Source organism: Rutilus rutilus, assembly GCF_951802725.1.
Source record: "Rutilus rutilus genome assembly, chromosome: 19".
NCBI classification, from domain to species: Eukaryota; Metazoa; Chordata; class Actinopteri; order Cypriniformes; family Leuciscidae; genus Rutilus; species Rutilus rutilus.
Window position 1 is genome coordinate 17,794,045 of NC_140232.1, and position 13,748 is coordinate 17,807,792.

The 13,748-nt window shown below is 40.5% G+C and overlaps 1 protein-coding gene across 2 annotated transcripts in view; it reads right to left on the reverse strand.

Moving 5' to 3' along the window:
- Positions 1 to 5,398: 5,398 nt before the first annotated feature.
- ncs1b (neuronal calcium sensor 1b) overlaps positions 5,399 to 13,748 on the reverse strand; it is a 46,327-nt gene continuing 37,977 nt past the window's right edge. The window contains exons 5-8 of one of the 2 annotated variants that reach the window (XM_084390371.1): positions 10,404 to 10,492; positions 10,219 to 10,296; positions 8,906 to 9,028; positions 5,399 to 6,982 (exon numbers count right to left, since the gene is read on the reverse strand). In XM_084390371.1, coding sequence (XP_084246497.1) covers positions 8,930 to 9,028; positions 10,219 to 10,296; positions 10,404 to 10,492 — 266 coding nt within the window. In that variant the 3' untranslated portion in view covers positions 5,399 to 6,982; positions 8,906 to 8,929. The remainder of the gene's footprint in view (positions 6,983 to 8,905; positions 9,029 to 10,218; positions 10,297 to 10,403; positions 10,493 to 13,748) is intronic. The other variant, XM_084390372.1, reaches the window with a different exon arrangement.

A 13,748-nucleotide genomic window follows, 5' to 3' on the forward strand; every position in this document is an offset into this window, starting at 1 on the left:
GGACAGAATGCACCAAAGTTATTATAATTTAAGAGGTTTTCAAAACTAAAATAAACGATAATATAGAAAACATACATTTCTAAACAACAAGACCTTTGGCTTAAAACATTACAGATACTAAAAGCTTTTGTGACAACTAGCCCCAACCTCCCTGACATTCTTCTCGGGAGTAATATTTAGTGCATGGATGGGTTGAAATAATTTTAGGTTTATTAATAGAGTGAGATTATACTCAGCTGCCACACATCTAATAATATACATGCAATTCTCTGGACTCGGTTTAATGTGCGGCATAAATGACAAGGCTCCAGTAGAGGCATCCCAGATGCTTTTTGAAAGGAAACACTCCGGATATGCCTTCACCCCGTTTGTATATCCGGTTGTAAATTATCTTGCTATCAGTAATTCTCAGATACATCAATCAAACCTCATGCAACATTTGGTCATCAAGCATTTATTGTTGCTTTAACTTGATATCGGGGCAGCAAATGCTGTCAAGAAAAAAATTGATAACATAACATTACAAAAAAAAGGAAGGAAAGGGGGATGTCAATGACCCTGTAACCTCCGAAATTTAGCAGTTAGTTCTATTTACATGGTAGCCATTATATTTTTCTGGAATCACACCAAAAACTAATAGCATAGGGTTTATGACAGTATACAGATGTTGTTTTTGTGATAATTCGATCTAAAACCAACAAGGCATTTGCTTTCAGGTCAGCACATGGTTGGTCAAATGATCAAGACTCACCCAAATAGCCTTGCCAAATGACACACTGCAATTCAAAGACACTTAACTTAGGAAATGATTTCATCTTTAGGATGGACATGTCGTTTAAAAAAGTTTGGCCATTGGAGAAGTCTTTACCTAGTACTTTCTGAAGGGATACTTTCACAAAAAAAATGAATTCTGTTACCATTTACTCACATTCATCTTATTCCAAACTTTTATAACAAACGAAGATATTTTGAAAAAAAAAAAGCCTTTATTGTTTTTGTCAAGACAAGGAAAGTCAATGGGGTCCAATGTTGTTTTGTTTGGACACCACTGACTTTCATTATACTATCAACAAAATTTAAACATCCTTCAAAATATCTTCTTTTCTTTTCCAGAAAGAAAGAAAGTCAGGTTTGTAATGATATAAGGGTGAGTAAATTATACATTTTGGGTGAACTATCCCTTTGACTATACAGTGGTTAAAATATTTTATTACTGAGGGCAAAAATGTTAAATGAAATACTCTAACACACTGTTTGCCTGCTTCTGTCCAAGTCTTCTCATTTTTCCAAACAGCTGGTTCATCACCCCGTTGCACTTAACAATGTGGGATAAATAATCCAGACCTCACTGCAAAAACCATGTTTATGACCCTTCATGTAACAATTTGTGCCTGTGCAAAACTTACATTCCTGTCCTCCTCTACTCTCTGTTATTCTCTAGCTTTCCCGTGTGACTAGGGTGTGAAGTCTGTTTTGATTTAGTGCTGTATCTGGAAACTAAGCCTTGGAGCTGAGCGTGATGTCTGTCTTACTTTAGTCAGGGAGAACCCTTCTAGTTATTGCTGATTCAGAAGCCCCAGATGCCGCGTTGACTGGGCCACCGGCCTTGAGTACCTCGTAATGAAATGGAAGACATGCCATAGATGCACAATGAGAGCTCAATTACAACAGGGCTAGACATAAACATTCAAGAGGCAAAAACAAGCCATCACAAGACTTAGCTGATACCTAAACCTGTGTGTAGCTTTATGAATTGTTTCAAGACAGTAGTGCCATGCATCCCAAAAAAGAAAGAAACTCCAGTCAAGATTAAAATGGTGCTATATATTAAAGGTTTTTAAACTTTTTAATGACAAGGACCCCCAAAAAACAGCTGTATATGTTATATATACTACCCATTATACTGTGTGATGTCACAGTCATCAGCTCAGATCACCAACTCTGTAACCTGTCACTTCCCAGCATCCCTTCTGGTCCCCACCTGCACTCAGTCAGCCATCACCACACCTGCTGCTGATCATCACCAGATACTGATTCCCTGCACCTGCACTCCCTCATCAACACAGCCTATATCAACCTGCATCACCCTCACATCAGGGTCTAGTCTCATCAATGTTACTACGAATGTAACTGCCCCTGTCTTCCGTCTGTCATCCAGATCTCCAGTCATCTTGTTCATCCAGCAGAGAATCCACTTTAGTCATTACCAGCTAAATCTCCATCAATATTCATCAAGTCACTATCCTCTTACCATCGTCTGGTTCCTGCTGTTGTCCCATCACTCTGCTCAATAAACACTGTTTTCACCTTACCATCTGTCTGTTCCCTTCTGTGAGTGTGACAGAAGACCAGACCACAAAGAAGCACAGGATGGGAATCCTCCTAACCCCAGTGAACCCAGTTAACTTTCTTCTCACCCGCTTTCAAGATGGTCGGCCGATCGAGGACTATGTAGAAGAGTTCCTTGATCACGCGCATGAAGTACCCTGGAACGAGGACACATTAAAGACTGTCTTTTAGTGTGGGTTGGATGATCACCTGTATCAGCAAGTTCCTGCAGCTGCAACAACAGGTTCCTTGAAGAGGTACACCGATGTTCTATGGTTATATGGCTCGCCTTATATGATAGAGGAATCCACTCCAGAGTCTCGTCCTGCTGACACCACCCTTCCAGATCCTCCCAAGATGGTCGCCGTCGTTCCAAAGCCTCATTCCAAGATGCCGGCCGCCACGCCTCCTGAGTCCTCAGTCAAGATGGCTGCTACTACATCTCCTGAGCCTTCAGTCAAGATGGCTGCCACCACACCTCAGTCCCTAGCCTTTGCCCCAAGTCTGGAAACGACTCCCGTCTTCATCCTGAGTTTGGAAGCGACTCCAGTCCCCATCTTCCAGAACCCTGAACTCCTGCCCAACCTTCCTCTCCCACCTCCTCCTGTCTACCAGCCCCCTTCATCTCCACTGCCCACTGTTAGTCCAACATCTCACCCTCAAAAAAACCTTTGGAGAGGTGGGCTCACTGTGGGACTACCAGCCCTCAGTGCTATCATAGTCAGGGGATCCCTGGGTTTCCGCTCCGCCCGCCGAGGCCAGGATTCTAAATCTGCCCATTGTTCCACTGACTCAGCCTTTGCTCCTACCTCCCTCATCTCCACCGTGGCCCATCAGTGCGCCAGCTTCACCAGGCTCCCTCGTCCCCCGGATCCACCATGGTCGTTCGTCAACCTGCCCTCACCTCTGGACTGCACTCCTCTGGCTCCACCTCGTTCCTTCGTCCCCTCTGGCTCCATTGGACTCCTCACTCCCTTCAACTCCTCCTTGGTCCTCTGTCTCTGTCTCCACTGCGCCCTTCTAAGTCCCTGCCTTCACCTCAGTTGCCAGAGCCATCGAATTCCCCATGTCCCTCTGAATCCTCAGTTTCACCATGGCCCGTCAGACCTCCGTCTCCACCCTGTCATCCTCCATGGCTCCTCCCTCCATCGGCTCCACCATGGATCACGATCCTTCCCACTGGACTATTTGTTGTGCGAGGTCTCGCTTTCTGGCAGGGGGAAGTACTGTCACAGTCACCAGCTCATTCACCAACTCTGTAACCTGTCTGCACTACACTTCCCAGCATCCCTTGTGGGCCCCCCCTACAGTCAGCCATCACCACACCTGCTGCTGATCATCACCAGATACTGATTCCCTGCACCTGTACTCCATCAACACAGCCTATATCAACCTGCATCACCCTCACATCAGGGTCTGGTCTCGTCAACGTTACTACGAACGTAACTGCTACGTAAACAGTCAGACTTACCTGAACACTCATCTGAGATCGTCAAGTCTCCCATCTTCCATCTGTCTCCTGTCCGTCATCCCGATCTCTAGTCATCGTGCTCATCCTGCACAGAGGAATCCACTACAGTCATCACCAGCTAAGTCTCCATCAATATTCAAGTCACCATCGTCTGGTTCCCGCTGTTGGCCCATCACTCTGCTCAAACATTTTCACCTTACCATCTGTCTGTTCTGTTCTGTTCTGTGAGTGACAAGACCAGACCACAAAGCACAGGATGGACATCCTCCTAGTAAACCCAGTTAACTTTCTTCTCACCCTCTTTCAAGATGGTCGGCCGATCGAGGACTTTGTAGAAGAGTTCCTTGATAACGTGCATTAAGTTCCCGTTGTTGTCCCATCACTCTGCTCAAACAGTTTTCACCTTACCATCTGTCTGTTCCCTTCTGTGAGTGATATGATAGATGAAGAATTTTCTATGATGTCATTTTAGTTTTTTCCCTTTCTGTAAAAATTTGTGGCTGTCAATAGAATAAATTTAATTGCTCTAGTGATTAAACAAGTTTTAAGCCATTTTAATATATAGTACCTTGCAGAAGTATTCATATCCCTTCCTTTTTTTTCACATTATGTTGCTGCCTAATGCTAAACTGCTTTAAATTACTTTTGTCACATCAATCTTTACACTCTACCATAATTACAAAGCTAAAAAAAAAAAGATTTGTGGTAACTAAAATAAAAAATTGACAAAATTGCTTAAGTATGCTTACATTTAGATAAGGAGTATTCCAATTTCGCAGGTTCATCTTTAAGAGGTTTTAATTAAATGGACATGATTTGGAAAGGCACACACCTCTCAAAAAAGGTCAAACAGCTGAATGCATATCAGAGCAAAAACCAAGCCATGAAGTCAAAAGAACTGCCTGTTGAGCTCAGAGACAGGATTGTGACAAGACAGAGATCTGGGGAAAACTACAAAAAAAGCATGTAGCCTTTAATTCTTAATGGAAGAAATTTGGAACAAGGAGTCTTCCTAGTGCTGGCCTTCTGGCCAAACTAAGCAATTGATGGAGAAGGGTTTTTGTTAGAATGGTGACCAAGAAGCTGATGGTCACTCTGGTGGAGCTTTATGAACATATATGGAGATCAGAGAAACTTACAGAAGGACAAACATCACTGCAACACTCTACTGTTCTGGGCTTTATGAGTGGCCAGGCTCAAGCCTCTCCTCAGTGTAGACACATGAAAACCCACTTGGAATTTGCACTTTTTTTAATGAAAACCTAGTCCAGAGCATTCAGAACCTTGGACAGGGCAGAGGGTCCAACTTCCAAATGGAACCCTAAGCACACAGCTAAGACAATGCAAGAGTGGCTTATGGACAGAGCATGGGCTTGAAGCCAATCAAACATCTCTGGAGAAACCTGAAAATGGCTGTCCACCGATGTTCCCCATCCAACCTGAGAGGGCTTGAGAGGATCTGCAGAAAAGAATGGCAGAACATCTCCAAATGCAGATGAGCAAAGCTTGTCACATCATACCTAAAAATGCTTCAGTTAAGTTAAGGGTACAAATACTTATGCAATGTATTCATTTTAGTTTTTCCTTTTTAATAAATTTGAAAAGTTGTCACATCTGTTTTTTGCTTTGTCATTTATGGGGTGAGGAGTGTAGGCTGATGTGAAAAGAAGTCATTTAAAGCCGCTTAACATAAGGCTGCAAGAAAACAATATGTAAAATGTAAGGCAGTGTATTAAATGCAATATAACTGTACCAGTATAGAAGTAAATGAGCAAGTGCAATGCTTTTGTGATTCGATTCTCTAAGACTGGTATATGCAGAGACTGGCACTCTATTTTATGTGTTTTGTATGGTGAATTTGATTTATACTTCACTTTTGGGTGACAGACTTAATTACATCAGGGATTCATTGACCACAGCAAATTCTTTTGAAAGAGTGCCAGCGAATCCATTGTGCTGATGGAATACAAGGTCTATGCACCTTTGGAATACTGTCCGATTGTGAGCTCAACAATTCTACACATACCATACAGTGATGAGAATGGAAGCAGCCATTATTGAAATATCAAAAGGGAAACATCAGATATTAAAACCTTCATCTTACTTACCAACGGCAAATAAAATTAGAGGCAATTATGCAGTGACTCAAATTTAATCATCAGCCAGAGAGCGACTGATAAAAGCATGAGTCCCACTCAAACCCGCCCAGCACATACCGAATTACTTGCTTTGAGAGGAGAATGTCATGGTTCAAGTCTGTGGCTTTGTTTGACAGGGAAACGACACAGGAAAAGACAAAGACAGAGGTGTAGTTTAAACTAGCAGATGCTGGACTGTTTGCTTCTCCATTACAGAGGTACTTACATCAGTTCTGAGGTGCAACTGTACAGGAATAACAGTGTAGCATGTTGCTTGGTTACAGTGCCTTGCTTAGGAAGTAGCTTGAGGACTTCGCAATGAGTTTTGCCAGCAACGGATGAGCAGCACACTATTCACAATGGGAGCTGCATAACGCAAATATAATAGATGAATCCCTTTCACATTCATAGTTCCAAAGAAAAAGAAAAAAGGATTAAAGTCTTTCATTCCAAGAGGCTTTTAAAAATGTTGAGGCTTGTAACAGCTGCAATCCATACACTTCAAGGCAAACAAGAAATAAATAAAATATCAGCAGTTTCTTAAATTATACATGAAGAGCCACGTCCACAATATATCAGCGAAGTATGATTAAAAAATATGAAATGTTTACACATATTTACATCTATAATTTAGGTTCGTCAGCGTGCTTTTCTATAACAATCAGTGCCATCCATATAGTCTCCAGTGTGTTTGTTCAGCAGAAAACAAGCATTGTGGAAATCCCATGGAAACCTGCAGTATAGCATTCACACACACACACACACACACACACACACACACACACACACACACACACACACACACACACACACACACACACACACACACACACACACACACACACTCACGTTTCAGGATGACAGTTTCTTCTTTTCTGTCATTATTGTATGCCGAAATGTGGTTTGTTGTTGTGAGAAGATAAGGATGAACTCTTCTCTCCAGTACTTCTCAGTCTTAAGCGTCCAGAATGAGAGTTCAAATGAAGAAGACTCATCTCCTTGCATGGCATTTTGGAATGGCACCACACGGGCTCCTTTGCAGTACCTGTACAGCAACCATGAAAAAAATGCTCACAGCAGGTTGGGTAATTTTATTCGAGAAATGGCTCAGTTTCTGTTTATGAGCTGATATTTGAATTGAATTGGTCCTTTTTAACAACAGGATGTTCAAAATGGAATTTAAAAGGAAGAGGAATTTACTTAATTGCAATTCTAAAAAACTAACCACAATACAGAAATTTCATAAGTCCAACACAAATAATAAAGAATAAATAATTACATCATTGATGATTTATCCCGTCATATAGAATATAATTTTTTTTTCTCAACTTGTAAGACATACAGCATATTCTTCTTAATATCTCTAAAATTTCAATAGTGTCAAAACAATTTACATTTTTGCATAAGTTTTGCATAAGTTTTGCATAAGTTTTGCATAAGTTTTGCATAAGTTTTGCATAAGTTTTGCATGTTTTTGCATAAGGCACCACAAAATACACACCATTTTAATTTTGAATCTAATCATTATATAGGTCCATTTAATCCTAATAAATATAAAATAATAACACAATTAAATTTTGTTATGTATTCAATCAAAGAACCAATATAAGAAGTCTAAATGTATATAATATAATATAATATAATATAATATAATATAACATAATATAATATAATATAATATAATATAATATAATATAATATAATATAATATAATATAATATAATATATAATATAATATAACATAACATAATATAATATAATATAATATAATAATATACAATTCTGTACGAGTTAAGTATGGCATAAAGATAAGAAATATAAATGTAAATATAATATTAATTAAAAACATGAATTTCATTTCATTTCTTAATTTTGATTTCATTTGAATTTTTTATTCAACTTAAATCCCGATTATAATTGTGCATGCCTTTTGTTATCTCAACTCGAATTCAGTTGAGATTCAGGAATTAAATTCAACTCTGAAAGATTGCAACATCTGCCTCAATGCTGTTCTTGTAGGTGTTTATGTACAAAAAAAGGTGGCAATATGAATTCCATGAGGTAAGATAAGGCCATTAAATGGACGCACAGCTGACCTTGATTAGCCTGGTAATACCAGACTCTGCTACTTCACTTTGCTTCGTAGACAGAGTCTGGAATAGCATAATAGAGAAGTGTTTTCTCTCTCGCGGGGGGCGCTTGTCTGAAGTTTAAAATCATTGGTTCCCGTAAGCCAATCACATAACGTTTGGTTATGGCGTGTGTTATGCGCATGCTCAGCCGCATCTAACTTCCACTGTAAACACATGTATGATGCAAAAACTAAACCATCGAGCGAAATACCGGAGTGAACATGGCTGTGAACGACTTTTGCAGATTATGTGAAGAAAATCTACGCATCCACGGTACAATCAGCGTCTACGTCACGGCTCTCAGCCCGCCCTCTGTTCGTTTATTGGCCCGGCTGTTTTCAGGCCGGTGGAAAACTGAAAGATAGGCTGCTATCTCAGACTGACTACAGGAGCGAAATGAAATTAGCGGAAGTAGGAAGTCTGACGTAGTCAGGCTAGACCTTGATGCCAGAAACACATAAATAACAACGATAGTGTCATTCAACCAATTACTGCCTTAACTGAAGTCATCTGTCATTTAGCAAAGGCTATAAAGCTCTAGAACATAAAACGGACGTCCTAAATCTAAAAACAATCACCCGATTTCAATATTATATCTCTTTCTAAATGCTTTTCTAGGCACTCAGTGGCAGATGCTCCTAAATAACTAATTTAAGCATCAAATTTGGACAAATGCCCTGTATTTTGAATGTGTGAGTCTTATCTTTACATTGTCATCAGTAAATGCCAATGATTATGAATATGAAAGTACACTAAAATCAGTTATAACGTGAAACCGGGATGTAGTCAGGATTTAATAAAACCAACAGAATACATTTCTAGTCAGCACAACACACCTGTATCCTTAAGGCAAGCTGCTACTATACCAGGCCATCATAGAGTGACAGAGCTTGTACAATCGAGGGATCTGCCTTTGATCCCTCTTGGAACTCCTGTAGGGTCAGCTTCCCATCAGCATTCTGGGTAAACAAGCAAACATTGTTTAGAATCACAGCTGTCCCAAATGTTGAGTACAAACAACTAGATGTGTTATTTTAAGGCTGTTTGTGGTTTTATGCAGATGCATGGAGGTTTTAAAATAATGTGGAATAGACTTGAAGGTTGTATCTGTTTACAAACTAGAGGATAAAAAAACAGCCATGAGGTTTTTAAATTATGCATGAGGAAAAAACTCACTTTTAAGTTGCTTCCCATGCCCAGCAGGGGGCAAGTGCTAACAGGCTGATCCACTGAGGAAACGTTCATAGCAGAGTAGGCAATGGAAACGCTTTTTTCACCTTATGTGGCTCAGTGTGGTACTTGTTTGAAGAAGCATTAGCAATTATCTAACTCCGGAGAGTAACCGCACTCATTCTGATCTGAGATTGCTATGGTGAGAGCATACAATCTCTGTGAACATTCCCTAGCAAGTCCTGATGTCATCTTTCAGAACTTGAAGTGGGCTTGAGCTGGCATTTATGCTAGGCTCCAATGATAGCGGTAGCGCATGCCACACTGGCGTTTATAGACCCGAGGGCAGCATTAGTGACGCTAGCTTTACCACAGAAATGAGCTCGTATTCCCTACTGTATCCTTGTTCTGTCCTGCACTGGATTAATGATGAGGATGCGGTTAGTAAACTGAATCAGAGGGTTTGGTGATGGTTGATTGCTAATACTGTTGTGCTCGACTGCATAAAAATCCTTAGTTCTAAAGGGATAGTCAACCCACAAATGAAAATTATGTCATCATGTACTCACCCTCAAGGCATTGCAAACTTTTATGCATTTCTTTCTTTCTTCTGCTGAACACAATAGAAAATATTTTGAAGAACGTTTATAACCAAACACTTTTGGTTTCCATTGACTTTCATTGTATTTTTTGTCCATACAATGGAAGTCAGTGACAACCGAAATTGTTTAGTTACCAACATTCTTTCAATATAATTCATTTTATGTTCCTCAGAAGAAAGTCATACAGGTTTTGATGTACATGATGACAGAATTGTATTTTTGGTTGGACAATCCAAATTGTTTAAAGTAATTTCTTTAAACAAATCCATGAATTAAATATAATGAACAGTCCCCTGCATAATAACATAAATTTTTGGTTTGGATTATTAACTTGATCGGTGAGATTGCAGTCAAAACAAAAATGAACATATCCTTACCTTATCCATCATGGCAAAAATGCGATCCACCCTCTTTTCTGGCGTGTTTTCTTCTTCTGGAAGGTCCACTGTGTTTCCCTAAAACAAATGTAATTAATATATAAGACATCTGAGAGATGTTTCTCTCATTAAACGAATGCCATATGATCCGATTGTAATTACAGCTGAAATAAATGGTGACTTACCACCATCTGATAGATGGCGTCCACGATATTGAGCATTTCATCACGTGTGATAAATCCATCGTTATCAAGATCATAGAGCTTGAAGGCCCCTAAAGCATGTAACAAGAATCATGGTGAGTGTGTGTAGAAATATTATAGCACTTTTCGTAAATATAGTGCAAATATACATTCATCCACATTTTTTTCTTTCAACAAATGGTTGGTATTTAACCTTTACATAAAAATCACCAATTTAAGAAGCAATACAGACCAGTGATGTTATTGTTAAAACTATATATTTTTTTAATTCGTTAATCGAAATAAAGCTGAAATGAACTATATTAGATGAAAAACTTAAATGAAAAATAGAACTGAAGTAGAATAAGTTTAATTACTAAAAATACATATATTAAAACTGAATTAAAACAAATTAAAGCTAAACAAATTTTTTTTTAAATGAATGAAAATGGCAAAGCATAAAAAGCACAGGTTTTTTCATGCTATGCTGATTTTATTTTAGAGGCTATCTAAAATAATGTATATAATAATCTTCAGAATAAAATGTGGGATTTGTGTCCCCCCCCAAAAAAACAAAAAAAAACATGAGGTGTACTGTACAGAGAGTGGTCATGTTTACATTTGCAATAATACATTTCATTCAACATAGAAAACCCTGAAAAAGCACCAACGGGCATCTTGTTGGACTTTTTGAGTTTTGATTATGAATTGAAGAGCAATGTTATCAGAGTGCAGACATGTAAGCTTATCAGCACTGCAATGAATAATGGATGCAGGATTGAGTGATGAAGGCATGCTTTGTATGAGCCAAATCATTGCACAGCAATTACAGCAGTGAGGAGAGACTCTTTCATCTCGCCATCTATGGCTTTCTCTTCACTCCAGGACTCTGGGACGTCCCACCCATACAGCACTTTTTCATTCCACTCATCTACAACAAAGAGTCCTGCAAAGAGACAATCCTACGACTCATGCAGAGTGCAAACACAGGTCAATGCCTGGGGTGAAGAGTCAACAGAGAAAGAGGGCAGTACCCAACCAGTGTGTAAAAGTGTGGCCACAAAGGTATTCAGACACTTCAACCTTTTATTTTATTTTATATCTATATTGCTTGGTTTAGTCATGTTATTGGTGAGATATATTTTCTTTATAATATTTAAACTTTCTCTCTTCTGTTTGTCCTGTATCGCATGGTCATCGCATTTTAGCCATGAAATACTATTTTTATATTTTTATATTTTTATAAAAACTAATATTTGAGTGCCTTGGATTGTTTTTTCTTATGAGTGAAACCATCCCTACACCCAAAGAGCACCGATATACAGAAGTTACACCCCGTGCAGCACTTCTTGCATTCCTTGTATTTACAATAGATATTTTGCTAAGACAAAAAACTTGGAGAACTCTTTCTGGGTCGAGGTGGGGTGGTTGCCGTCCGTGAGGGGATGGAGAAGTTGCCGCCGTTCTCCGGAGGCCAGGCCTGCTGCCGTCTGCCATGATGGGGAGGAGCAAGCAGATCGAGGGAACGAGGAGCGAGCTTGCTGTCGGGCCGCTGTAGCGGAGGAGCCATCGCCGGCCACCAGGAGCCGGAGGAGTGTTGAGCCGTCCACGAGGAACGTCCAGTACCATAGCATAGCATTGCAAGTGAGAGTCTCTTGACTGGTTGAGGACCGAGCGCCAGTGTTTTTTTTTTGTGTGTTTTTTTCCCCTCTCTCAACTCTGTTGCTCCTCATACTTCCGTCTCCTTTTCTCTCGCCTCATTCTGTCCTGGGCCTGGACTTTTCTATGTGTGCAGCAGTTGTCTGTGAGGGGACTCAATGAAACATGGCATGACTGCAACGTCCATGCGCCATTAACAAGAGTGAGGGGAGGGAGGGGTTCTTGGAGATGGGCGAGGAACTGGTGAAGAGCCCGGAAATGGAAGAGCTTAGTGTGGAAAACCCCATGGTGGAGATGAAGGCGGGAGAAGCCAATGCAGAGCCATGACAGACCTCTTGGGAGGAGCTTTGGAGCAGATCAACAGAGGCGGAGCTAACCAGAAGTTCTAGGCAATGCCGCTGGCTTGAGGGAACGAGGCAAGGGCCTGGCAGAACGGAGTGGCACTGGAGAGAGTGAGGACCAAACAGGAACCTGAGGGAAGGAGGAACCCGGTGGAGCCGAAGGGGTGGAGGGCTGAGGCGCAGCTATAGGAGCGTATAATTGAAGACTAAGGGCTGACAGACTGAGGTGGAGTAATGGGACTGGAGGTCCAAGGTGAAGCCAGGGGATCTGTTTCACAGTGTCGCACTGGTGTTGTGGGGGTCTGAGGTGGACCCTACAAGCTGGCGTGGCTGCGCGGCGTGGGCGTAGCCGAGGAGCTGAAAGGCACCAGCGGGGCAGGTAAGTCAAGGGAATTTGATGGAGCCAGCGGTGAGGATTGCGACAATTGGGTGGTTAGGACATTGGGTGGGACTGGGTTATATAGTTTTTAGGTTACGCATAATGTATTTATTAGATGTGGTATGCAGCGGACACAGGCTTGGGCTCTGATTCTGTGGGAGCATGGGCATTGTCTTGAGAGTCCTAGAAAGTCGGAGTTGATGGTGGTGTCTTCCTCAATGACTCCCAGGGTGAGGGAAGATCCGCAACCCACAAGGCATAATCGATGAACTCGATGAAAGGAAGATGATCCTCCTTCAACAGCAGCTTCTGCCAGATGATGCCATCCATTCTGTTCCAGAAGAGCTGTTTCAAAGTCTCATTGTCCCAGCATGCATCGTGATAATGTTCTAGGAACTCCTCCACATACTCCTCAAGCGAGCGGCCGTTCTGTGAGTAGCAGTCCATTTCAAGTTTACACATTTTGAGGATTAGTTTTTCTGTCACAAGTATGGTGGTAGATAAGAGATGCATGATGAGATACTTTAATAACCAAAGAATAATCACGCTAACCACACTAAAACATGACGAGAAACAACAGAGGTCTGAACAAAAAAGTGAGTACTTATTCACAGAGAACTAAACAAGACACAGGTGGGAATCAGTAACCTATGTGACAAACAGGGAGAATTTAGTAACTATGGAAATGGGAACTAAACTGAAAGGAAACAAAGGAACATAAACAAAAATACAATGAAACATAACATAACCATGACAATATGATATAATGTAAAAAAAATGATATGATAAAGAATTGCTAATAAAAAGCTCCAGCATCATTTGTATGGAAAAGCCACTTGGTTTAATATTTTATTTAATGAAGTGCATGGATTTTTTAAGTGGAACTTGTGTCCAAATATGTTTTGGGGCCACTGTATGTTATCTAGAGCGATAAATGAATGTATTAAATTCATTACAGGGATTTAGTAT